This window comes from Apus apus, chromosome 10 (genome assembly GCF_020740795.1).
Source record: "Apus apus isolate bApuApu2 chromosome 10, bApuApu2.pri.cur, whole genome shotgun sequence".
NCBI lineage: Eukaryota > Metazoa > Chordata > Aves > Apodiformes > Apodidae > Apus > Apus apus.
The window spans coordinates 8,592,829-8,613,412 of record NC_067291.1 but is presented as its reverse complement, the minus strand read 5'-3'; the positions used below and the strand labels follow the sequence as shown (position 1 = coordinate 8,613,412).

General features: G+C 35.3%; 1 protein-coding gene across 1 annotated transcript in view; it reads right to left on the bottom strand.

Annotated features, from left to right (window-relative positions):
* WDR72 (WD repeat domain 72) overlaps positions 1-20,584 on the bottom strand; it is a 95,392-nt gene that overhangs the window by 34,118 nt on the left and 40,690 nt on the right. Inside the window, exons 14-17 of the mRNA XM_051628323.1 lie at positions 15,021-15,844; positions 12,676-12,767; positions 11,170-11,252; positions 6,434-6,539 (exon numbers count right to left, since the gene is read on the bottom strand). Of these exons, the coding sequence (XP_051484283.1) occupies positions 6,434-6,539; positions 11,170-11,252; positions 12,676-12,767; positions 15,021-15,844 (1,105 nt within the window). The remainder of the gene's footprint in view (positions 1-6,433; positions 6,540-11,169; positions 11,253-12,675; positions 12,768-15,020; positions 15,845-20,584) is intronic.

Genomic DNA, 20,584 nt, shown 5'->3' with positions numbered 1-20,584 from the left:
ATGTGAGAGATGCCAGACAGGAAGATATCTGAAACCAAAAGTCAAACCAGTTGAAAAGTAACAACTGCAAGAAAATATTATAGTGTTTGGTTCAAACGTTGCTCTAGAACACGGAAATACTTCAAAGCACAGAGAGACTATATAGAAAGAGGAAGAGTTTTGATCAATTTCATTTGAGACACTATGTTTTAATCACAGATAATGTAAGGTTCAGAAAAACATTCCAGTTTATACATTTTGGAGGATCCACATACAAAAATAATTCCTAAAGTGTAAAGATTTATTCATGTCAACATTCTCACTCATTTTTACCAAAACTTATTCTTACCTCATGGTAGCACAGCCTGATTCAGATCTCGGTTTAAATGAACAGAACACTGCTTTGACCTAAGCAGATCAGCTCTCACTACATTTTCTAAACAGATTTTTAATGTAACATAGAAATGTTGTTCTTGAAAAGAATTTAGGGTTGGTTCATTTAAAATGTAACTTATTTACTACTAAGTGCGGTCTATTACTCACGTTGCACTTACTTTTTGGCCAGTGGAAGCATAAGCTCTGTAGACCTCTAGATCTTGATAAGCCAAAAGGAAGATACTTAATCTCAATGCCCTTGAAAAATGGAACTAGTCTGAGAAAGCAGCAGGATATACTACTAGTTCCTCTAAAGCAATACCATCTTTAAACAGCCTCTATAGGGTAAATCACTTTAGATTCCTTCAAATATATAAAGAAAACCCAAACCACTTAAGCTTGTGAGTTTAAAAAATAGATTATAAAAACCAACAGAAACCCTTCACTTGCTTTCCTTTAGAAAATGTCCTTTGTCTTTAGTTTTCTTCCAGACATGTACTTCTCTTCTGACTTGTCAATTTTCTTTTATGTGATTTGAATGTGTCAAGAATGGAGCATTTACTCTTATGCTCTTCAAAACCCATGCTGCTGCAATACACAGACTCTCAACTATTTGTGCATTTAATGTTCTTTTCTTTCAATCCAAAATCATGCACACAGTCAAAATTTTCTCATTTCCTAGTTCCAACTAATCTCAATAACCTTTATCACACCAAAAATAGGAAAAAATTCTATTATTGGATTTTTTAAATCAGCAGTTTCTTGGTTGCAGTTTCCACTAGAAAACCAGTAACCTTTTGTACATGACCACATTGCCATACTTCCATTATAATTTTATTCTCCATTTTCCTAGATTTGATTTTTTTACCTCCAGTTCCTTCATACACTATTCTTCTCTTTAGCCTTTTCTTGTTTTGTTTATCAGAAATCCTCCCGTGAGGTTCCCTACCCTCTCCCTGCGACTTAATCCCCGATTGTACAGGTAGTCAATCCACAAGAGAAGAGAGATTGCCCAAGAGCTGCAGCAATAGCTTTTCTTTTCTGGTTATGTGCATTTCTAGGACTCCAGCACATTCTGTCTGGACACCTTTTACCAGATTTTGCTTGATGACTTGATTCTTGTTGGGTATGGAATCCAGTCACAGCACGGCAAGCAGTTTCAAGGACTGAATACATGTCACAAGCCCAAAATCCAAACTTGAAACCAACACATAAGGGAAATTTAAGGATATGAGGACAGATGTACACTTATCTGAATGTAAAATGTTAAGCCAGAAATTGACTCCTCAGATGTTGTTTAAGTTCCCTGGGCATGTAGCATTTTATCCGAACATAATACAACTTAAATCAATGTGGTTACAGTAAATAAAAGCATCAAGCATTTTCCACCCCTAAAAGTTATTTCCCCAGCAATCAGGAAACCAAGGATAAACTGTCATTGAAACCCCATGTAACCTTTGTGGTATCAATGGTGCACATAAACCAACACTCAGAATTACAGCTGGGTTTTGGGTGGTTTTTGTTTGTTTAAATACAAAGTAAAAAATGTGTATTTGGACTTACATGAAAAGGCTGCAGTTTGTAACAAGATGACAATATGAAAGAAGAAATCAGAAAGGGAACAACCCTTCTCCTTATCTGCACTTCCTTAAGACTTTGCAGGCAGGAAAGAAAGAAGATTAATTTGCTACACAGAAAGACACTGTCACAGAATGACTTCCTGAGAGTTGACATTAAAAAAAAGTTGTCTGCAACTGGACAGATTTCTGAAACCCAGACAATAGAAGTGTTTGAAATCCTCTGCTGCAGGTCACTACACTTTTCTAGTGAACAGAAGCTGTTATATCCCGCCTTTCATTGATTTACCATTACTGAATGGATTCCTCATTTTAACAACACATATTGTTATATTCTAGATAAGTCTTTGACAATTCTTTACACTAACCTATGGAATTCAATTGCCACCATTAATTTCACTCTGGTATTTATCAGCAGAAGCTTTTTTACTGCAAGAACCAATTTATTTAATTGAATAGCTTAAAGAGCTCCAAAACCACACACAAAAGATGAGGTTATAGCTAATAGCTTTCAAATATACTTAAAAGCTTGAATCATTAGCAGTTTCTTAAACTAGAAATTTTTAAGTGCAAACCAGAATTTATTGCAAGCTAGTCTTAGTGGTGTGATTTTTCACAAATCTAAGAGGCATTTAAAATAATACTCTGTATTAAGAAATAAGACCTGGACTTCATGGTTTTCCTTCACTTGTTTTTAGCATTACTGAAATGTCACATACATCAGTTCCTCAATTTAATACCTGAGCATGAACTTCTTAAACACACTTATGCTCAGAATTTTCTTTAAAAAGCAAATAAATCCAGCTCTTCACATTTTACAAAAAAATTGAGGCACAATACCAGAAGTAGTGTGCTATATTGCTGTTTCAGGTAAGATAGTTTTGGCTCTCTATACATTAGAAGAAAAAGGCATCCAAAGATCATAGAATGTCTTGGGTTGGAAGGGACCTCTAAAGGTCATCCTACAAGGCCATCCCCCTTCCATAAGCAGGGACGTCTCCAACTAGACCAGACTGCTCAGAGCCCCATCAAGCCTGACCTTGAACGTGTCCAGGGATGGGGCCTCCACCACCTCTCTAGGCAACTTGTTCCAGTGATCCATCACCTTCATGTTAAAGAACTTTTTCCTCATGGCCAACCTAAATCTACCCTTTTCTAGCTTAAAACCATTACCCCTTGTCCTATTGTTACATACTCAAGAGACAGATGTTACAAGATGAGACATAAGAAACTGCTTCAGAGCAGTAGCTGCAAGGCTATCACAGTCCTACAGGTAACACACCTGGAAGTGAAAGAATCTCATTTTTAACTCTTATCCTTGCAAATATTTTGAGATTTCCATGAAACATGAACAATTTCTATAGATGAGTCACTGCAGAATACCTTGGGGATATGCAATGAATTACTGTTGAAGAAGATACAGCTTCAAATCAGCTGCAGGAAGAACTAAACCATTTCTTTGTATCTAACCACTGGGCAAATGAGAGCAGTGGTGCTACCACCATCTTTCCTCTGATCAAAGAAGTTCTGCACATGGCTGGGTATGGACTGGGCATGTATGTCCTAAGATCAAATACTACAAATGAAAAACAAATGGAGAAGGGCAGTAAACCTAGTTCCTCTTAGTTTATGCAATGAAAAATTTGTAAGCAGATTCTTAAGGTTTTGAAATCGCTGCCTCTGACTCACGTGGCAGTGGAAAACAACACCACACTGACAATGCTAAGTAGTACGATTAACCTGAAATCATCAGTGTTTAGAGGAAAGGCAAGAAGGGATAAAGCACAATGTACTTTTTCAGAATTATGATGAATGTCAAAAAAATTAGGGAAAACCTCAGCTTCATTTAAGAGCTGAAGCAAAGCTTGCAGAAATCAATGGTAAGATTGCTATCAGTATGTTTGGAACAGCTCCAAAATCATAATCTCTGACATTAACATAAAGAAACTGCAACTGTTTGCATTTGTATTTCCTTTTAGCAACAATAGGAGAATGTACTAGGACAGAACACGTTTAACCCTTTCTCTTCATGGTTTACATGAATAGCTTTTTAAAATTCCTTGTCTTTGTTTCTGAAAATTATATTGAGCTTGAGGTTTTTTCTAAAATTCAGTTAACAAACAATTCTGTCTGTATGGAACCACAGAGAAAAACATGACATTTTAAATTATTCAGCAATTGAAGCTTTTGTCTAAATGCTATTACCCTTAGCCATGAAGTAAGGATGCCAAAACTTCCTAAGGAGTAAGGAGCTTTCTGAAAAAAACTATTTAATATACTATAAACATTGAAGATAGTAGAAACTGAAGGTCAAATCCTGAAAGTTCTTTGCCTTTAAACAAAAAAAACCCAAACAACAACAACAAAAAAAAACACCAACACAAACCACTTCTATTTACTTCAGAAGAAATGTGTTGAATTAAACATGATGAAATATTTTCCAGATAAAATAAATTAATTTCAATTAAAAAAAAGCCTTACAACACAATGATGATGGCAGCCAAGTTTCTGATCTTGGTCACAGCACACAATCCCAGTCTTAAATTCTGACTTTAAAACCCAGAACAATATTTAACCTTTATCTTGATGTGGCACAAGATGACAGCTACTTTACAACCACTAAATACAGAGTATTTAATAAGACAACACACCTATCAGACAAATGACAGTGGCCAGACATAATTACTTCTCTCAGTAATTACACTGGTTGTGGACTTGCTCCTGGCTGGGTTTTTAATAATTTCTGCATATTATCACATGTCACAAATAGTTTTTACTCTGGATCATCATAGAAATCACAAAATGTGTTCAATTCTGAATAAACCCATTAATTTTTGCAGTGCCTATTAGAAAATCATACAAACCAAAACATGAATATTAGTGCTATTTACATACTGAGATGAATAATGCAACAAGCAAAACCAAGAATGGAAATTAGAACAACAAAACTAATACAGTATTAAATACTCCCAGTATAACATCTCATTCTGTATGTTTATATGTCTTCTGTCTATTCTATTACTCAACACTGATACGTCAAAAAATCCAAGCTGCTTTACAAGATATATTTATGTAGTTCACATAATAAAGTATTAAAGTTCTAGCCAGTATAAATGCATACAAATACTGTGCTTGTTCTAGCAAAGCAATTTTCTAGTTGTTGAATAACCTTCAAATAATAAGGTTAAAAACAAAATGACAGTAAAAATCCTTCACTAGATGTACGAACAACTAAATCCCCTATTTCAATGGGCAGAAAGCTAAAATAACTCCCCTGAATTAATAATTAAGTATTAAAGCTCACACAAGCTAAGAATTAAATGACCATTGACTACTAGACTCTTGTGATATGCCAGCACTCTACATAAAGGTTTTTCATCTAGTTTAGAAGGTTTTAAAACAAACCCCGAGACATAACACAACTGGAATTTGCAAATAGCTGCATTTGCAACTTCCAGTTAGTCCCACTTTTGCTGTAACCCATGTCAAACACTACACTGAAATCCACCCTGAAAATTCAGAAACGTTGAAACCAAATCCACAGATGATCTTTACAGCTGGTGTTGTTTTAGTTACAATGCAACTTGCCTTAAACCACAAAAAATATTCAATGTAATCTTTAGTATAAGAAAAGTAGAAACTCCTATATGACAATTATTGAAACTGTTTGAGTTTCACTATATTCCAATAGTCCAAATTATAAAGACACCGTTTTGTTTTGTGGCCTGAAGTATCACTGATCATTTTTACTACCCTAGAACAAGCAGATCAGTAACAAATTTTTATGACAGACACAGGCACTGAATAAGATTATAAATTAGTTTCTCAGGAAAAGATTCACTAATAAGATTGGATCTAAAATTTAGGTCACTTAATTATAAAACTGAGCTAACGAGCTAAAAAATATAATTCAACATCTTTTTTACTATAAACATTAGCACCATTGTAAAGTTGCAAAAAGTAAGCTTCTTGTAAAATGAAATGATCTAACTCTAAAATGCATTTGTTATCTTCTTGCAGGGAGTTTATAAAAAAAATATTCTGTATTATATTTTGAGGTTGTAAAATGTAAGCAACTGATTGTTAGTGCTGTGTCAGCTCTGATGTCATTGAAAAGACAAATTCATAAACCTTCTTCTCAAAATGATTTCCTGATTCTGTTTCAAAACACACTGCAGATGTATTTACAATACCAGAACCATCACACAACCACAGTATCATACCTTTTATTTAATGTTCAGAGATTATGAGAAAGCATGAAATTCTCCCTGACAATCATACAAGAAACTCACAGCCTGATAAGGTCAGAAATAGATCATTTGCCTTGTTTTACACAGAAATAATCTCTCATGAACCCACACTCCTAACTTGTTCTGAGTACTAGGGAAAGTTATTCTTTTAGAAGAATAACTCCTACATGGTATTTCCACCTACGCAGCAAAGAAACATGTTTAATGTCTTGCAAATCCCTCTCCTCAGTTGTGGCAGTGTCTGTAACTCACCAGTTCCATTCTCTCCCAAGGGTTCTCTGCAGGTCTCCATCTGTCTCAAGGTGTTCAGAGTCCTCTGAACTTCTGCCAGCAGCACTGCTTGCATTGCCTCAATCATCTATCATAAATGCAAATCAGTATTGGATGGTAGCTTCAGCTATTCATTCAAGCATCTGAAAATTTTAAATAACTACAAAATATGAAGACTGTTCCAGTCATTCTGAAATACAGGAGACTTCCCAAAAAACAGAGCCAACCTATAGTTCCCAGGACAGTATACTCCACTTCAACATAAATATGAATTTAAATCAAATAAGAAAAAATTAAGTACATTTATATTACAAACATTTACTGTTCATAGGCTATTTTAATTATAAACTATTAATTTAATTTTAATATGAATTGAAGGTGATATGCAGGTACCCTCAAACTGCCTGGAAGACAGTTTGGTCTCACTAATCAAGTACACTGAATTCATGGGCTGTCCTCAATCACATTTCTAGCTGGCCTTGTAAATTCAAATAATTAAGCAGAACAAAGGCTGTGGTGTCCTCTGTGACAAAACCCTTTATTGTAGACAAGTATACTATAGTCAGGTCCACAGTAGGAAAGTTCACAGCAAGTGAACCTAGCCCTATGTGTTTTGACATAGAACAAACCTTCATCTTGTTATAATAACACTTTATTTTAGAGGGGAAACTAAAGGCAGTTTCTGATTCCTCACATCCATACCACCCCGAGCTTTGGGGATTACAGACCCTGACTTAACAGCAGACTTTTACAATATATCTACAATAACTAAGAGAAGGAAACACAGACATGTTGTCATTGTCCTGGGAAAATTTTCAACCAAAAAAGTATTTTTACAGAGGTACCCAAAAGAATTGCACACATTATGTGCTTTTCATGGCATTCTGATCTGCTAAGGACCTGACTCTAATCTGGATCAGATATTAATTATCTGTACCATTGCTGTGTATTCCAGGCAGCATTTGTAACATGTCATTTCCTCTAAAATCTTAAAATGAAATAAAAAATTTAGCAAATGGTACAATGTGATATTGCAAAGGTACCTGAACATCTCTGCATGCTACTTGTCTACTGCTCTGATAAATCTGCATTTCCACAGTGCTCAGTGTAGTTTCATGTTTAGTTTTGTCCTCTCACTACATCTTCTCCAAGAATTCCTATACCTTATCTATCATCACCAAGTTTAAAAATCTCCAGAAGCTCTGCCTAACACAAAAACAAATCTACATGAGCACCTTCGATTACATATAAACTGGCTACTAATATATGTGCTCATTTCCCCCCCTCCATTATTGTAACCTCCATTGAAAATACTGTTTTTATCTGGGATTGTGAAGTGACAGGAATTATGGTTTGTCTATGCCTGAAAAATATAAATAGCATTTGTCCAACTAGAAATACAAATATTAAGGACATAAAGGTAATTGACTGACTCTGCAGCAGCAATACTTGAGAACAATTCAAAGACCAGTGAGCAGAAGTTGAGGCAAGCTGTAATGTTACATCTCTACTCAGCTATTCTGGCTTTCCTTTCTGTGCTTTATCAATTACTTCCAGGGATTACTCTTCTCTTCAGAATGAGTGGGTCTGAGGAGAGAAGTCAATTGACATCACTCCTGGTTATTGCTCAGGCCATAACCTCTACCGGGGCTGAGCCTTGCAGAAACAGCCTCCCAGATGCCTCCATAGCACAGTCACATTAGGGTCCAAAAAAAAAAAAGACATATCAAAACAGACTTGTATTATCCAGTCTGTTGTCCTCTAATTCTGGGTAGCAATTGTCAACAGAGTTGTCTAGACACTTATACTGAAGCCAGCTGGCTTCAGGTAGAGTCAAATGGTGTTAAAACAAATGCATTCAGAGTTTGTTACAGAAATTACTGTAAACTCTGGCATCAGTGAAGTTACTTATCAGTACTACTCTCTCCAATGCCATTTAACATGAAGGGGTTTATTCTTTGAAAGCAATGTCCTTTGTAAGATATTTCAGTTTCATCCCACCTTATTTTAGATATTAATGGAAATGAAGTAACTGAAATGAAAAAATACAGGTGCTCTGCAATAATAAACAGATGGAGATAAGAAAGTCCTGAGATCACTCATTCCTCCTAAAAATCTCAGCAGTCCCTCCATGGTGTCTGTCTTCCACTGTTAAAAAAGGAGGTTAAAGCAAGCAGCTACATTCCTCATGCAGATGATTATGTCAGAGACCTATACCACCTAAATGTGTTACAGACTATTATCCTATGGGGAGACTGCTACGTAGCCAGCAGAAAAGGAATTCTGCAACACTAGGATGGCAGTGGAGGACTTCCAAATCAGGATCTGTTGTACACTGAAGCTGTATAAACTGATATGCTATCATTTGAAGAATAAGGAGCCAGGAAGAGCAAGGAACTAATTATCACAGAAATCTTTCTGGAGGAAAAAAAATATCCTTTTATCTGCTAGAGGCAACAGTAGGCAAGAGGATTTGCAGTACTGCAGTTTACCTATTCTGGTAACTTTTAAAGTTTTAATTTAGTGTTTACCCTTTCAGTCCAAAAGGTTCCATAAAGCTTCAAGAATATAATATTATTAAAAACAATTAACATATAGCAAATACACAGATATAACTGAGGAACAGGCTATTTTAAATACAGACCAAGAACAACCAAGGACAGAAATGCAACCACTGTTTCCTCACATTAAATGTTTCAGGGCAAGTCTGAAAAGAGGAGCACACTTGAAGTAATTTCTAGGTGAAATGGGAGTATGGCAGCAACAAGCTATATTTTATTTGAAAGAAGAGCAAAATGCATGAAGATGACCTTTCCTTTAAAATCACCTGGGGAAAGTAAAACAGAAAAATATCTAAAACAATATATGCACTTTTAAAATTTAAGACAGAAAAAGACCTCACTCAGCCCTTCAACTTCAGCAAGTCAGTAGACCCCTGATCAATCATTTCAGTGGGTTTTTTTCAGCTTGCTTGTTTGCACAGAATCTGTTACAGTACCATAAGGAGATGAGGAATCAATAAACAGCAAGTCCTTTGGGTCATGTCTGAGAGTCAGTATCCTCCACTGACAATAAAAATAAAAAAGTTTTTAGAAGCAGGGTAACTGGTGATGTTTGAGTAGATGAGTGCCTAATCATGCTGTTCAGGATTAATAAATTGGCAAAAAAAAAAATCAGTGTTTGTATAAAAAAAGGTTTAACAAACGCACCCTACTCTCAACAAAACTTGTGACTTTGTATAAATCACTGGTTGATGAATAATCACACCTATTGCCAACATTGCAAAGTATTTTGAAAGTTAAATTGTTTATGGCAGTTTGGCTGCAAACGATCCAAAATCTGCACTACAAAGCAGGTTAACAAAACTACAACACACCTTATCTTCCTGCACACTAACCTCCTATGGTAGGTAAAATAATTGTCTTTGTATAAACTGGTCAATCACTAAATGCATTGGAAAACACAAACACATAGATCTCACATAATCAGCTATGCTGCAAACACAAGTTTTATGGCTACACAAATCCACTCTATAAATAGTTTTGGTGGCTGATGAGGTCAGCAGGAGTTTATCTGGATTTTACAGAATCACTGAGGCTGGAAAAGACCTCTGAGATCAAGTCCAACCTATATAGCAATTGCAACTATTGAAACTGATGATCCGTACTAGAGTTTTTTTTAATTAAAAAGATTTAAAAAAAGGAAAAAATCTTTTTGTGAGAGAAAGGGGGGCAGCTTGTGAGGAAAGCAGAATGCTGAGGTAATACAGAAGATGTGCAGGAAGTGGGGATGTAATCAACAGCTGGTAAGATAAAATGCTGTACTCAATTGAATTTGAATATTTGCAGAAACTGTTACTGTCAGTCAGATAGAACAGGGGGATATCACCACAGGACCTCTGTACACCTCAGCTCTGGAAAATATTCTCCACACTTGAAATGCAGCAGTGAATTGTATTTAATTTTAAAATTAAAATAATAAAATTAACTTTTAAGAGGAGTTTCCCATTTCTGAAGTAAAATCCCTTGTGGTCATAGTATATTGCCTTGAGTTTTGTACTCCTGAAGCAACCACAAAACTTAATTTAAATGCTTATTTCCAAAATACAAAATGGTTTCACTGTTTAGACTGTTTCACAGTTACCTGTCAACTCTCAAGAATCAACAATTTATCTCTCAAAACATCAGATTCTTCACTAACAATGGGCTTGAGCTTCATCTGACCTGGGGACCCATAATGTACCTTTCTAAGTCATTCTTGAAGAGTGTTCTAATAAGTAAGGATTTGTCATTAATTATTTAGCCCCCTAAGAAGGCATTTTCTGCAATACATTGGTATAGGACACTGCCCTTATTTTGACCTTCATTTTCCTGGAGCATAATATCGCATTTGTAAGGTAAGTCATGTCTGTTTATTAAAGAACAGGTAACTTTTTTCAAACATGTGCTATAAACAAGATCATCTAGATTAACAACTAGTAGTACTAGATAGTACCCTCCCACATCTAAACATGCAGTTTAAGGCAAACTAGTTTCATGAATAGCACAGTTAATCATGAAATAATAATCTGCCTTCTATAGATCTCAATAGCACTATTTACATAAACATTTCACTATAAATCCATAACTATTATGTCACATTATAGATTCCAAATACTAAAATGCAGCCAATGTCACTTCAGGATTACACTATAACAACTGATGCAGGCTATTTTCTACCTTTATAGATTGGTCACTCCAGCAACAAATGAGTTTCAGCAAGGAAGTGCTCCCAAAGTCCGGGGAATGGTACCTGCTTTTACCTGAAAAACACACAATTTATGAACTGACAATATACAAAGACATAAACAAAGAAAGATATTTAATCTTTTTAATTTTTCATCTCAGCAACACACCTGCAGAGACCTGAAAAAGTGTAATTTCTTAGAATATTATTTCTTCTGATGGAACAAGCACAAAGGGTTCAGATAATACATTGTGTGAACATTTATTCTTATCCTAAATCAGATTAGTTTTCTTTTTTTTAAGCAGAGGCCTGATATCCCCCAGAGTATATTTTAATAATTTTCTAAAGATACTCAGAATAATTTCTGATTTGAACTACTCAACTATGTAAACTCTAAAACAGAAATGTGAAGTTGTAATATTGCTCATTCTGCTGCCTAATGTGTGTCCTTGATGCTAAAGAACTGGTCAGGCCTAAAATATTTGAGATCTGCAAGTATCAGGTAAGATTTTAAGTTGCAAATCAAAAGAATTGTTAACTAGGAGATATGGAATATGAGTTAGATTGCCTTATAAGTTTTATGTCTATTTTTAAGCTCACAAACATTTTAGTCATCTCTACATCATTTCCATAACTCCCATCTACTTATTTTCTTTTTCACTTGATTTTATATTCCATCTCCTAATTTCAACAAACTTTTCCACTGTCATCAAAAGTTCTACAGTGATACTGTAAGAGTCAGGGAAGGAAAGGTACATGAAAAACTGATTTTAGATGGGGATATTAAGGCTTATTTACTGAGGATCAAGATTTGACTTGGAATAATTTGTGTTATCAGTCTGGATGGGACTTAAGTCTATAACAGGAACACTGTGACAGATCATGTGTACTGACTAATACCTAAGTTTTGTTTAGGTTTTTATTTAAACAGTCTTTGATTAGTTTCCTACTGTAAAAATACACTTTGCCTGGCTTTCAAAGCCAGAATTGGTGAACAACTGCCTGTGGGACATGAACATAAAGAGATTACTATATTCTGCCCCAAGTCAACAGTCTAAGGGCATTATTCAAGAGTCAAGATGACTCTTGTATTGCTAAGGCAACAGTTTGCTTGAAGGCTTGTATATATTATTGGGTGGCCACACAATGGAGATGAGGGAGATGGGGGAGGGGAGAGACAGTGTTTGTTTTATTACATTTCTGTTTTTCAGATTGCTAGAAAATGTCTTTAGAAACTCAGCTGAACGTTTTGCCATCTCAGAAAAAACACCCTTGATTCCATTATTACTGAACAGTCAAAATTTTGTTTACAATCTTTTGTGATTTTTGCAGAAGACGACAGAATAGAAGAGTTTCTTTATTTGCAAATGGACCAGCTTGAAGCTAAAGTATTAAATACGTTTTTCATTGTTTAAGTTAAATGATGCATTTTAGTAAAAAAAAAAAAGCACACAAAATAACACTTAAAAGCTAACATGGCCACTCCTCCATATACTTACAGCTTGGCAACTCTCCATGAAAACTGGGTAATGAAAGTGTTACTGCTTCTATATTTCGCCATTTGTCATGTACAGATTCTGATTTCTGTGAACTAAAAGAAAATGAAGCTATTAAACAAAACCTGAACACACCTACAAAAATCTTGTCTTAAGGTAGGATTAAGGCAAGTAACTCTGGTATCAATTACTATCAATCATAATTTGGTTTCTCCTCACATGCAAATACTGACAAGTACCATCAGTATGCAGGAACTTGACATTTGGCTCAATACTTATTATAATTAATTTTCATGTTGCATTAATGAAGTCATAGGTGAAGAATGGAATAAAAATACCATTTTCAGAATGGACTTGTGCTTGTTTTTTTTCTATTACGTTGGAAAAAAGTTCAAGGGAAACTAACATATTTAGAGTTCTCCATGTTTTCCACAGTGTTAAGTAATTTAGAACAGAATTACAATACTTGGCATTTGACTATATGGCTACAATGTAGGATTCTATTGTGTATATCTACTGCTCTTAGTACTTTGTCACTAACTCAGCAACCTCACCCTTGAAGACAAAGGATATGGATGAAGGGGAAAGTGGTGAAAAACTTCTCCAAACCCTTGCACTACTTAAAACTATTTGTTTTAATTACATTCCTATAGCAACCCTGAACAAACTGTATTTAGGTGTAATTTAAAAATAAAAATAATGTATTTTACTTTTCAAATTCACTACAATCAACAGTAAGACATAATATTTCAAAAGCCTCTCAATATTATACAACTCTGAAAGCTTTCATCTTGAGTGCTTTAAGTTACAGATACAAATCTCAAACGACAGAAAACAAATTCTTTGCAGATCTCTTTCTAGCTTGTTTATGTCCCACTTTTATAATCTGACACATTTTAGTGCAGGTTCCTTTATTTTTACAGGCTGGGTCAATTTGCAAAAAAAAAAAACATATGAACAAATTTATAAACAAGAGCTTGTAGACTTGGGTTCCAGTTTTTCTGAAGTCATGCTTTTCACATTATATTCTTTTTTGTATTCTAAATATTTTTTTGGTGAAATGTTCAAATTATGGTTAAAAAAGACTGGCTTTATCTTTTTTCTTTAAGCTCAAGAGACTAGTACCTGTGTGTTGCCTCTGTACAGACCCACAGCATTTGCAGTTGCTGCTTAGGAACTCAAGACAAAAGCAATAAGCTGAGGAGGAAAACAGAAAACCCCAAAACAACCCACCTCAAAACACCAAAACCCACAAAACAAAACAAATTCATTAAAATAATGGAACACATGCAACTCGAGGGCTCTTATCCAGATGAAGGCATTGGAAGGCAACAACCCATGTCAGAGGGCATCAGAAATGGCACCAACCTAAAACTTAGCTACAAGACAACCATTAATAGCTACACTACTCAGCTATGGAAAAAAGGGAAATCCAAGCCATGTCAAAAAAGCAGTAAAACTAACTGAGAAACCTGTGTTTGTCCTGCAAGATGGTGCAGTTCTCTCTTGAGGTATTTTGAATGCCTACAGCTTTGTGGAAGATGCGCAGATATTTGCAGCATCAGGATCAATATTTTTGACCCCCTTCTTGCCTCTGGGCTATAGCATCACCAACACTGAGGTTAATTGTCCCTAAAATGCTAAATGCAGACCAACCTAGGTTTGCTGAACAGCAGAAGTCTGTGGACAATATCCATTGCCTGATTAGTATGCTCTATTTGGCTTGGTCAAGTATTGTCAAACGTCCTATTCTACCTTTAATGCTGAAAAAGCATTAAGTCAATAAATTTGTTTTGAGTAACAAACGTTCTTTGGGATGTTTCTCACAACGTAAGGGCTGAAGAGGAATTCATTCCAGTAGCTGCCATTATTGCTGAAGGGGCTGTACTTTAGACAGTATAACTAGGACAGACTGTTCTTGTCTCTCATGTTTTATTTACTTGTGGAGCCCAGGGCTTCATGGTAAAGTAAGGATATTGCATAGAGGGAGTGGATGTTAAAACAGCACAAATGTGCAAGTCTCAAAATGTGCCTGAAGAGACCTCATTATTCTACTTAAACTGCAAGGAAGAGAGTGATCTCTAGATAAAACATTGTGTGACACTGGAGAATTCAAGTCCTTGCTCTGTTGAAAAAAATTCCTAGAAGCAGTTTTCTCCTCTGCTAAACAGAAAAATATACTTATCTTTATCCCAATCTCCTTCAGTTCAAAGAACGTTCCATAAAAAAGCTCTACAGAAAGAATTTAAACTCTACTGCAGAAGTCTGTATCTAAGAAGAGTATTTCACATTTTTCACTTTTTAATCCCTATAAAGGAAGAAAAGACTCATAATGAAAAGTTTCTTACCTTTCAATTTCACCTGTAACTGGTGAAGGTATGTTAATTATCCTGTTGATTATAGCTATTCTGCTGAATAAGAAGACTACTGTTTCCAATCCCTTTGTTCCATAAACATTATTTTCAGGTCCATCCTTCTTTCCACTTTGTCCTTCAGTTGCAGCAAGGTACTTGTTTGATAAATCCAGCAATCTTTTTGAAAAGAGGTTGATTACTGAATGTTCTTCTAACACATCATAATCCATACATTTCCACCCTGGCAACATTAGTGATAGGTGGTTTTCATCTGACACAAGTCCAAATGAAACAGGACACTGAAGCCTCAAGATATCTAAGTGTCTAACACAAAGATTGTCTATTTCTTGATCTACACCCCATGGTAAGAGACATGATAAAAGCAGTTTAGCTGTATCAGTGGTGACATTCACATCAATGTTTCCTGGTGGCTGCATTCTAATCTTTCTTGAACTCTTCATTTTTTTCTGTCTTTTCATGCCACCATTTTCTTCCAAAGGCCTGGCTGCACTGTTAGTATCCCTGCAGACCTGGTTTGAACAAGCAGTATCTACTTGCCCATCCACTGGAGATATGGAGCCAGCAGTTTTATTTCTTTTTAATGTCAGTGCCCTTTTCTCAGTAGTACTTTTGGCTCTTTCTAGAGTGTCATAGTTGTGGAATGATTTTGATGACTTTAATCCGTTGAGTTGAGATGACAGTAGAAGTTCTTCAAGTTTTTCCAGATCAAATAAGAGAACATGAAAGTTTGCATTGTTCCATTTTGTTTTAACTGGTAAAATAGAAAAGGGCTGTTGGATGCAGCTTGTATCAGTTAACTGAAAGAAAAATATTAAGTGTCCAAACACAAATGCATAGTATTTGTAATTTTCAAGATATCACAGCACAGAATTGCATATGGAATAGACCAAATCTCTTAACAATGTTAAGTTCAACGTAATTAATTTCTCACTAAGGAAAAAGTATTTTCTTCTAAACAGCTCAAGATACACAGACATATGCATGTAAATCCTGTAATACAGGCTCCCTAATGTCTTCAGTCATGCTACAGATTGTGTACATCTTTGCCAAAACTCTTGACTGCTATTTACTCTGCTAGGTCCTATTTCAAGCTGAAAGGCTTTTAGGAAAGTTTTAAAGACCATGGCATGTTGTTGGAGTGTTTGGGGTTTGTCATGGTTTTGGTTTTTGGTGTTTTTTCAAAAATAAAACTGGGGAAACAAATTACACAATGTTGAAAAATTCTTCCAAACTTTTACAATCTGCATGCCTTATAGCAGCTTGGTGTATGTCTGAGATAAAGACTATGTCCCTTATGCCATTTCAAAACATGCAAAACTATCTATCACAAGTGATACAGACTTTTCTAAATCACTAGTTGGTTTTCATTTTTTTGCGATAATTAGAAATATTCCACTAATGCAAAAAACTATTCCTGTTGAAAATAGCTGAATCTTAAAGAAACCATCAAGTGTAAGTAAACAAGGCAACAGCTGGCTTTAACATAAATGCAATGGTGATTAACTCATCTTTCTCAAGATCCATCCTTCCTTAACTCCTTTTACATATACAAACTATGATTTTATAGGATTAGGTATCTCTAAACTGTTAATATTATGGTTATGAACAACATAAGGCAAAAATTTTACTCTCTGTAGCCTAAAAGTTACTTGACTATTTAGTTTTGGGTAATAATATAATTCGGCTTTCTGTTATTTAGAGAAGGATGCTCACACCAGATGAGGATGCACTCTAAATACATCATCTTATTTAAAGATCTCCACAGGGAGTCATAAGTAAGAGATTATAACTGCTTGTTCAGGTTTTCTTTTTATCCCTTTCCTTTTTCCTTTTTAAAAAATACATTGTAGTTAAGCATTAGGATTATTTTAATCTTTAATTATGCTTTTTCCTAATACATAGGGAGAACCTCCATGGAATGCAAACACTGGAATTCACAAGCTAGCTTTGACATTAATAGAAGCTATTATTATTTGGACTATCATTTTCATTTTTTGTTCTATACATTTATATTTGGCTGATTAACATTTAGAAATCTTTAGGAAAATCACCGTCCACACAAAGAAAAATATTTTGACAATGTCAATCTGTTGAGGCATCTGGTGGATGCTACTGTGTGTGAAGCCACAATAAATGTTTATAGGCAACATGAAAGCTTATTGACATTGATCCTAAAAGCATCTACCAAGTTATCTTAGCTCTCTGCCATAGGCATTTCATTCCAATGAAAGAAGGTGGACATCTAAAGCTTTAGACATAAAACACTATTTGGGAAATACAGACAAGCTATTCTCTGTAACAGAAGATGACAGAAAATGGAAGGAAACCTATAAAACTAACTAGGAACTAGGGAGCTGGGAATAACATTTGCTGATGGATATTGAAAAGCAGATTAAGAGATATTTACATTCTGCACTGTGTCTTTCCTGAAGTTCCAGAAGTATTTCACAAAAATAAATGCTAATATTTTCAGATAAATATTGCCAGCGTATTTTTTTTTAAATGTACACATTAGTAACTCAGTGTAAAAAAGTAGACTAATAATAGCAATAACAAAGCATGGTTTGTCTCTGAACCACACTGTCCAACTTTGAGGCCTCCTGGTTGCCAACACAGCCTTCACTAATGAAGATCCCTTTTCCCTCCTTTCCTGACAATTTTTGCACAACTCTGACTCAGTTATCATAGAACTGTCTTTCAAACTCAAAGGACTTAAGATAGTACTGCATATATCCAAATATCAAGCCATTCAAGCCTTATTATTCTCTTAGTGAATTTCAAACAACCGTATAAAAAAATGTTCAGTAATACAGAGGCTTCCTTCCATTAAACAACTACCACACTGAAAACAACACTGAAACAACCTGCAATTTTTTATAATAACAATTTTGAAAGAAAGTAAAGAGGCATCTTTTTTACTTCACCATTGCTAGTTTCAAATTTTATTTTTGACATGGTCAACTTTCTGACTCCCTATTTACAGGTCTCCTGTGACCAACAATGTTCTATCTACTTCTATTATTTAGTTGAAGAATTCTGGAAGCTATTACAGAGGGCAAACTGTTTGGCTTTTCACAGCTTTAGCAACAATTTTATCAAGATTTTAAAAGCTGGTCTTTGTCCTCTTTATCATTGTCCAAGTGTATGAATCTAAAATAGCTATAAACGTTAAGGTTCCCTGCTGTAGCTCAAGTTGTCAAAATGAGCAGAATGTGCTGCCTCTTTTCTGTGCATCACTAGCAGTAAGTCCAGCAAGGAGTTGCTCCAAAGGAGGTGCATGTTAGTCAAGAACGGAAACTTTAGTAACAAACTAAGTCATGTTTTCATAAAGTGTAAAAATTGTCATGCTCAGGGATAAAAGCTGGTTGTTATTGTAATGATACAGCTTACCACTTATTTTTGTTGGAAACTAATTAGGAAGCTGTTGTTCATTTCATTTTGTGTATGCATGCATTATCTCAAATAGAATCTAATAGCACCAGCAACCATTTCAGTAAAAACATTTGCTAGTCCCTAACAAACACTGATTAGTAAGTACCTCATGAAGCTTCTATAAATAACTATTAGATCTTAATTTAAACATTTCCAAATCCCAAACTAGGACATCCTACTTGTTTGTTTAATGTCTTTTTTTTTTAGTATTAACAAATCACTTTTTGAAGGTGAATAGTTTAGCAATGAGGCTAGAACTCCTTTGTTCAAAATAAGACCATTTGTGTGCTGATAACGTTCCTGCTTAACAAATGGAACTTTGAACATTTTCATTGCTTGGAGAGATCTGCATTGCTTGATAAGGCTCCCTAGGAGACCTCCACCTGTAAACTTTAAAGAAGACAGGCATCTGACTACAGACCAAAATTATATCCTGAGACTACTGAGCTTCTTGTGCTTCATCTGTGACTGACCCACAGCAGAACAAGATTTCTACATGCAGGAAAGCAGGATTCAGGGAGACTGTGAAATGGTGAGCTATATTTCATGCAAGGTAGCTTCCACCTCTGTAATAGCTCCCAGATTTGCCACTCAAGGTGTCTGAGCCAGGACAAGACCTAGGGCAACAAACTTTGCAGGCTCACTTTAATTGATTTCTTCTGGCGTACAATCCTTTCCCACTTCACAGCTTACAAGCCAGTACTTTTATCTTTACATATCTTTACCAAAACACCATAGCACCCAAGGAAAAATCTGCCCATATCTATGGGAAAGGGGAGGCATGGAGCTATCCTTACTGTTACCCCAAAATACATCAGCACATACCATTATCTTTAAGAGGTTTAAGACAAACACACCACATAAAAATTTCATGGGAAGTACAATTCAAGTGTTATTTTACCTGGCTGCCTTCTCATCTCTAAAGGCCTTTTTCCACTGGGATACAACTTATTCTAGGAACACTATTCCACTTAAAATACACACTTCCATTAGCTGGCAGGGATGCCCATACTGTTGCAACTCCTCCTATATACGTATTTTCTCCACATCAGCTCTCACTACCAGATGCATTCTGTTGGGGGTTTTGTGCTAAAAACAGATTTGACAAGAATGGCCTTTATTTCCTTTATGTAAAATGAACGTCAAGTGGCAAAATCACATGGTAGATTTTTAGAAAGCAAATCAGACCCCAAATATACTTAGTTGTCACTTTGAAAAGAAATTGCTCAGCTCTCATAGAACAGGCAGTATCAACTTCTACATAAAACATGTTCTGAAGTAGTAAATGTGACTTTTTCTTAGAGACTTGGCCTCTTTTCCACTGTGCTCTCACTTTATCCCAAACACAACAAGAAAAAAGTACCAGAAAATTTTCCCCAAAGTTCCCATTGCCAGTAGAATGAATCATGCTGCATAAAGCATGTGAGCTATTCTGCTGTTTAAACAGTTAATTATTTAATATTCAAGGGGTTTGTGTTTTGTTGAGCTTTCTCTCAAAAAGAGTGTATTTTGATGCATTAACATTAAACAAGTCTGAAAAAGAGATCAGTTATGTCCTTTATCCACTACTTGCTGCTCTCAAAGGCTCAAAAATAAAATTAGGTAGAAATCAAACTTATTTTTCAGCAAAATTTTAGTTAGACTGGGGAGGATGAGGAGGTGAGCATATTCTAAAGTATTGCCAAAGGGAACTGGAAAATTCTTTCATCAACAGAAGCTGCACTTCTGAAATTTTTGGGCTGGGGGATTTTCTATCTTGTAGTTGTCTATTTTGGCAGATTTATACTTTTCTGCTTTGACAGTCATTACAGTGTGAGCTTTTAATACAGGCCCAATACAGCAGCACACAAGTACTTGATAGAAGTTTGCCAGATGAGCAAGACCTCCTCTTTTGAAGAGTCGTGAGTTCATTACTAAATGTATTTACTATAAAGAAAGTTGTTAATTTAAGCAGTAAAATACAACTATCATACTGTCTGCTCATGTATTCAATGAAGACATCCTGTGAACAAAGCATGTGTATTTCACACTTTCAAACAAGCATTTTTAAGCACAACCCCATACACAATCATTAAACTACTTCATCTTGTAGCCTTTAAGAAGTA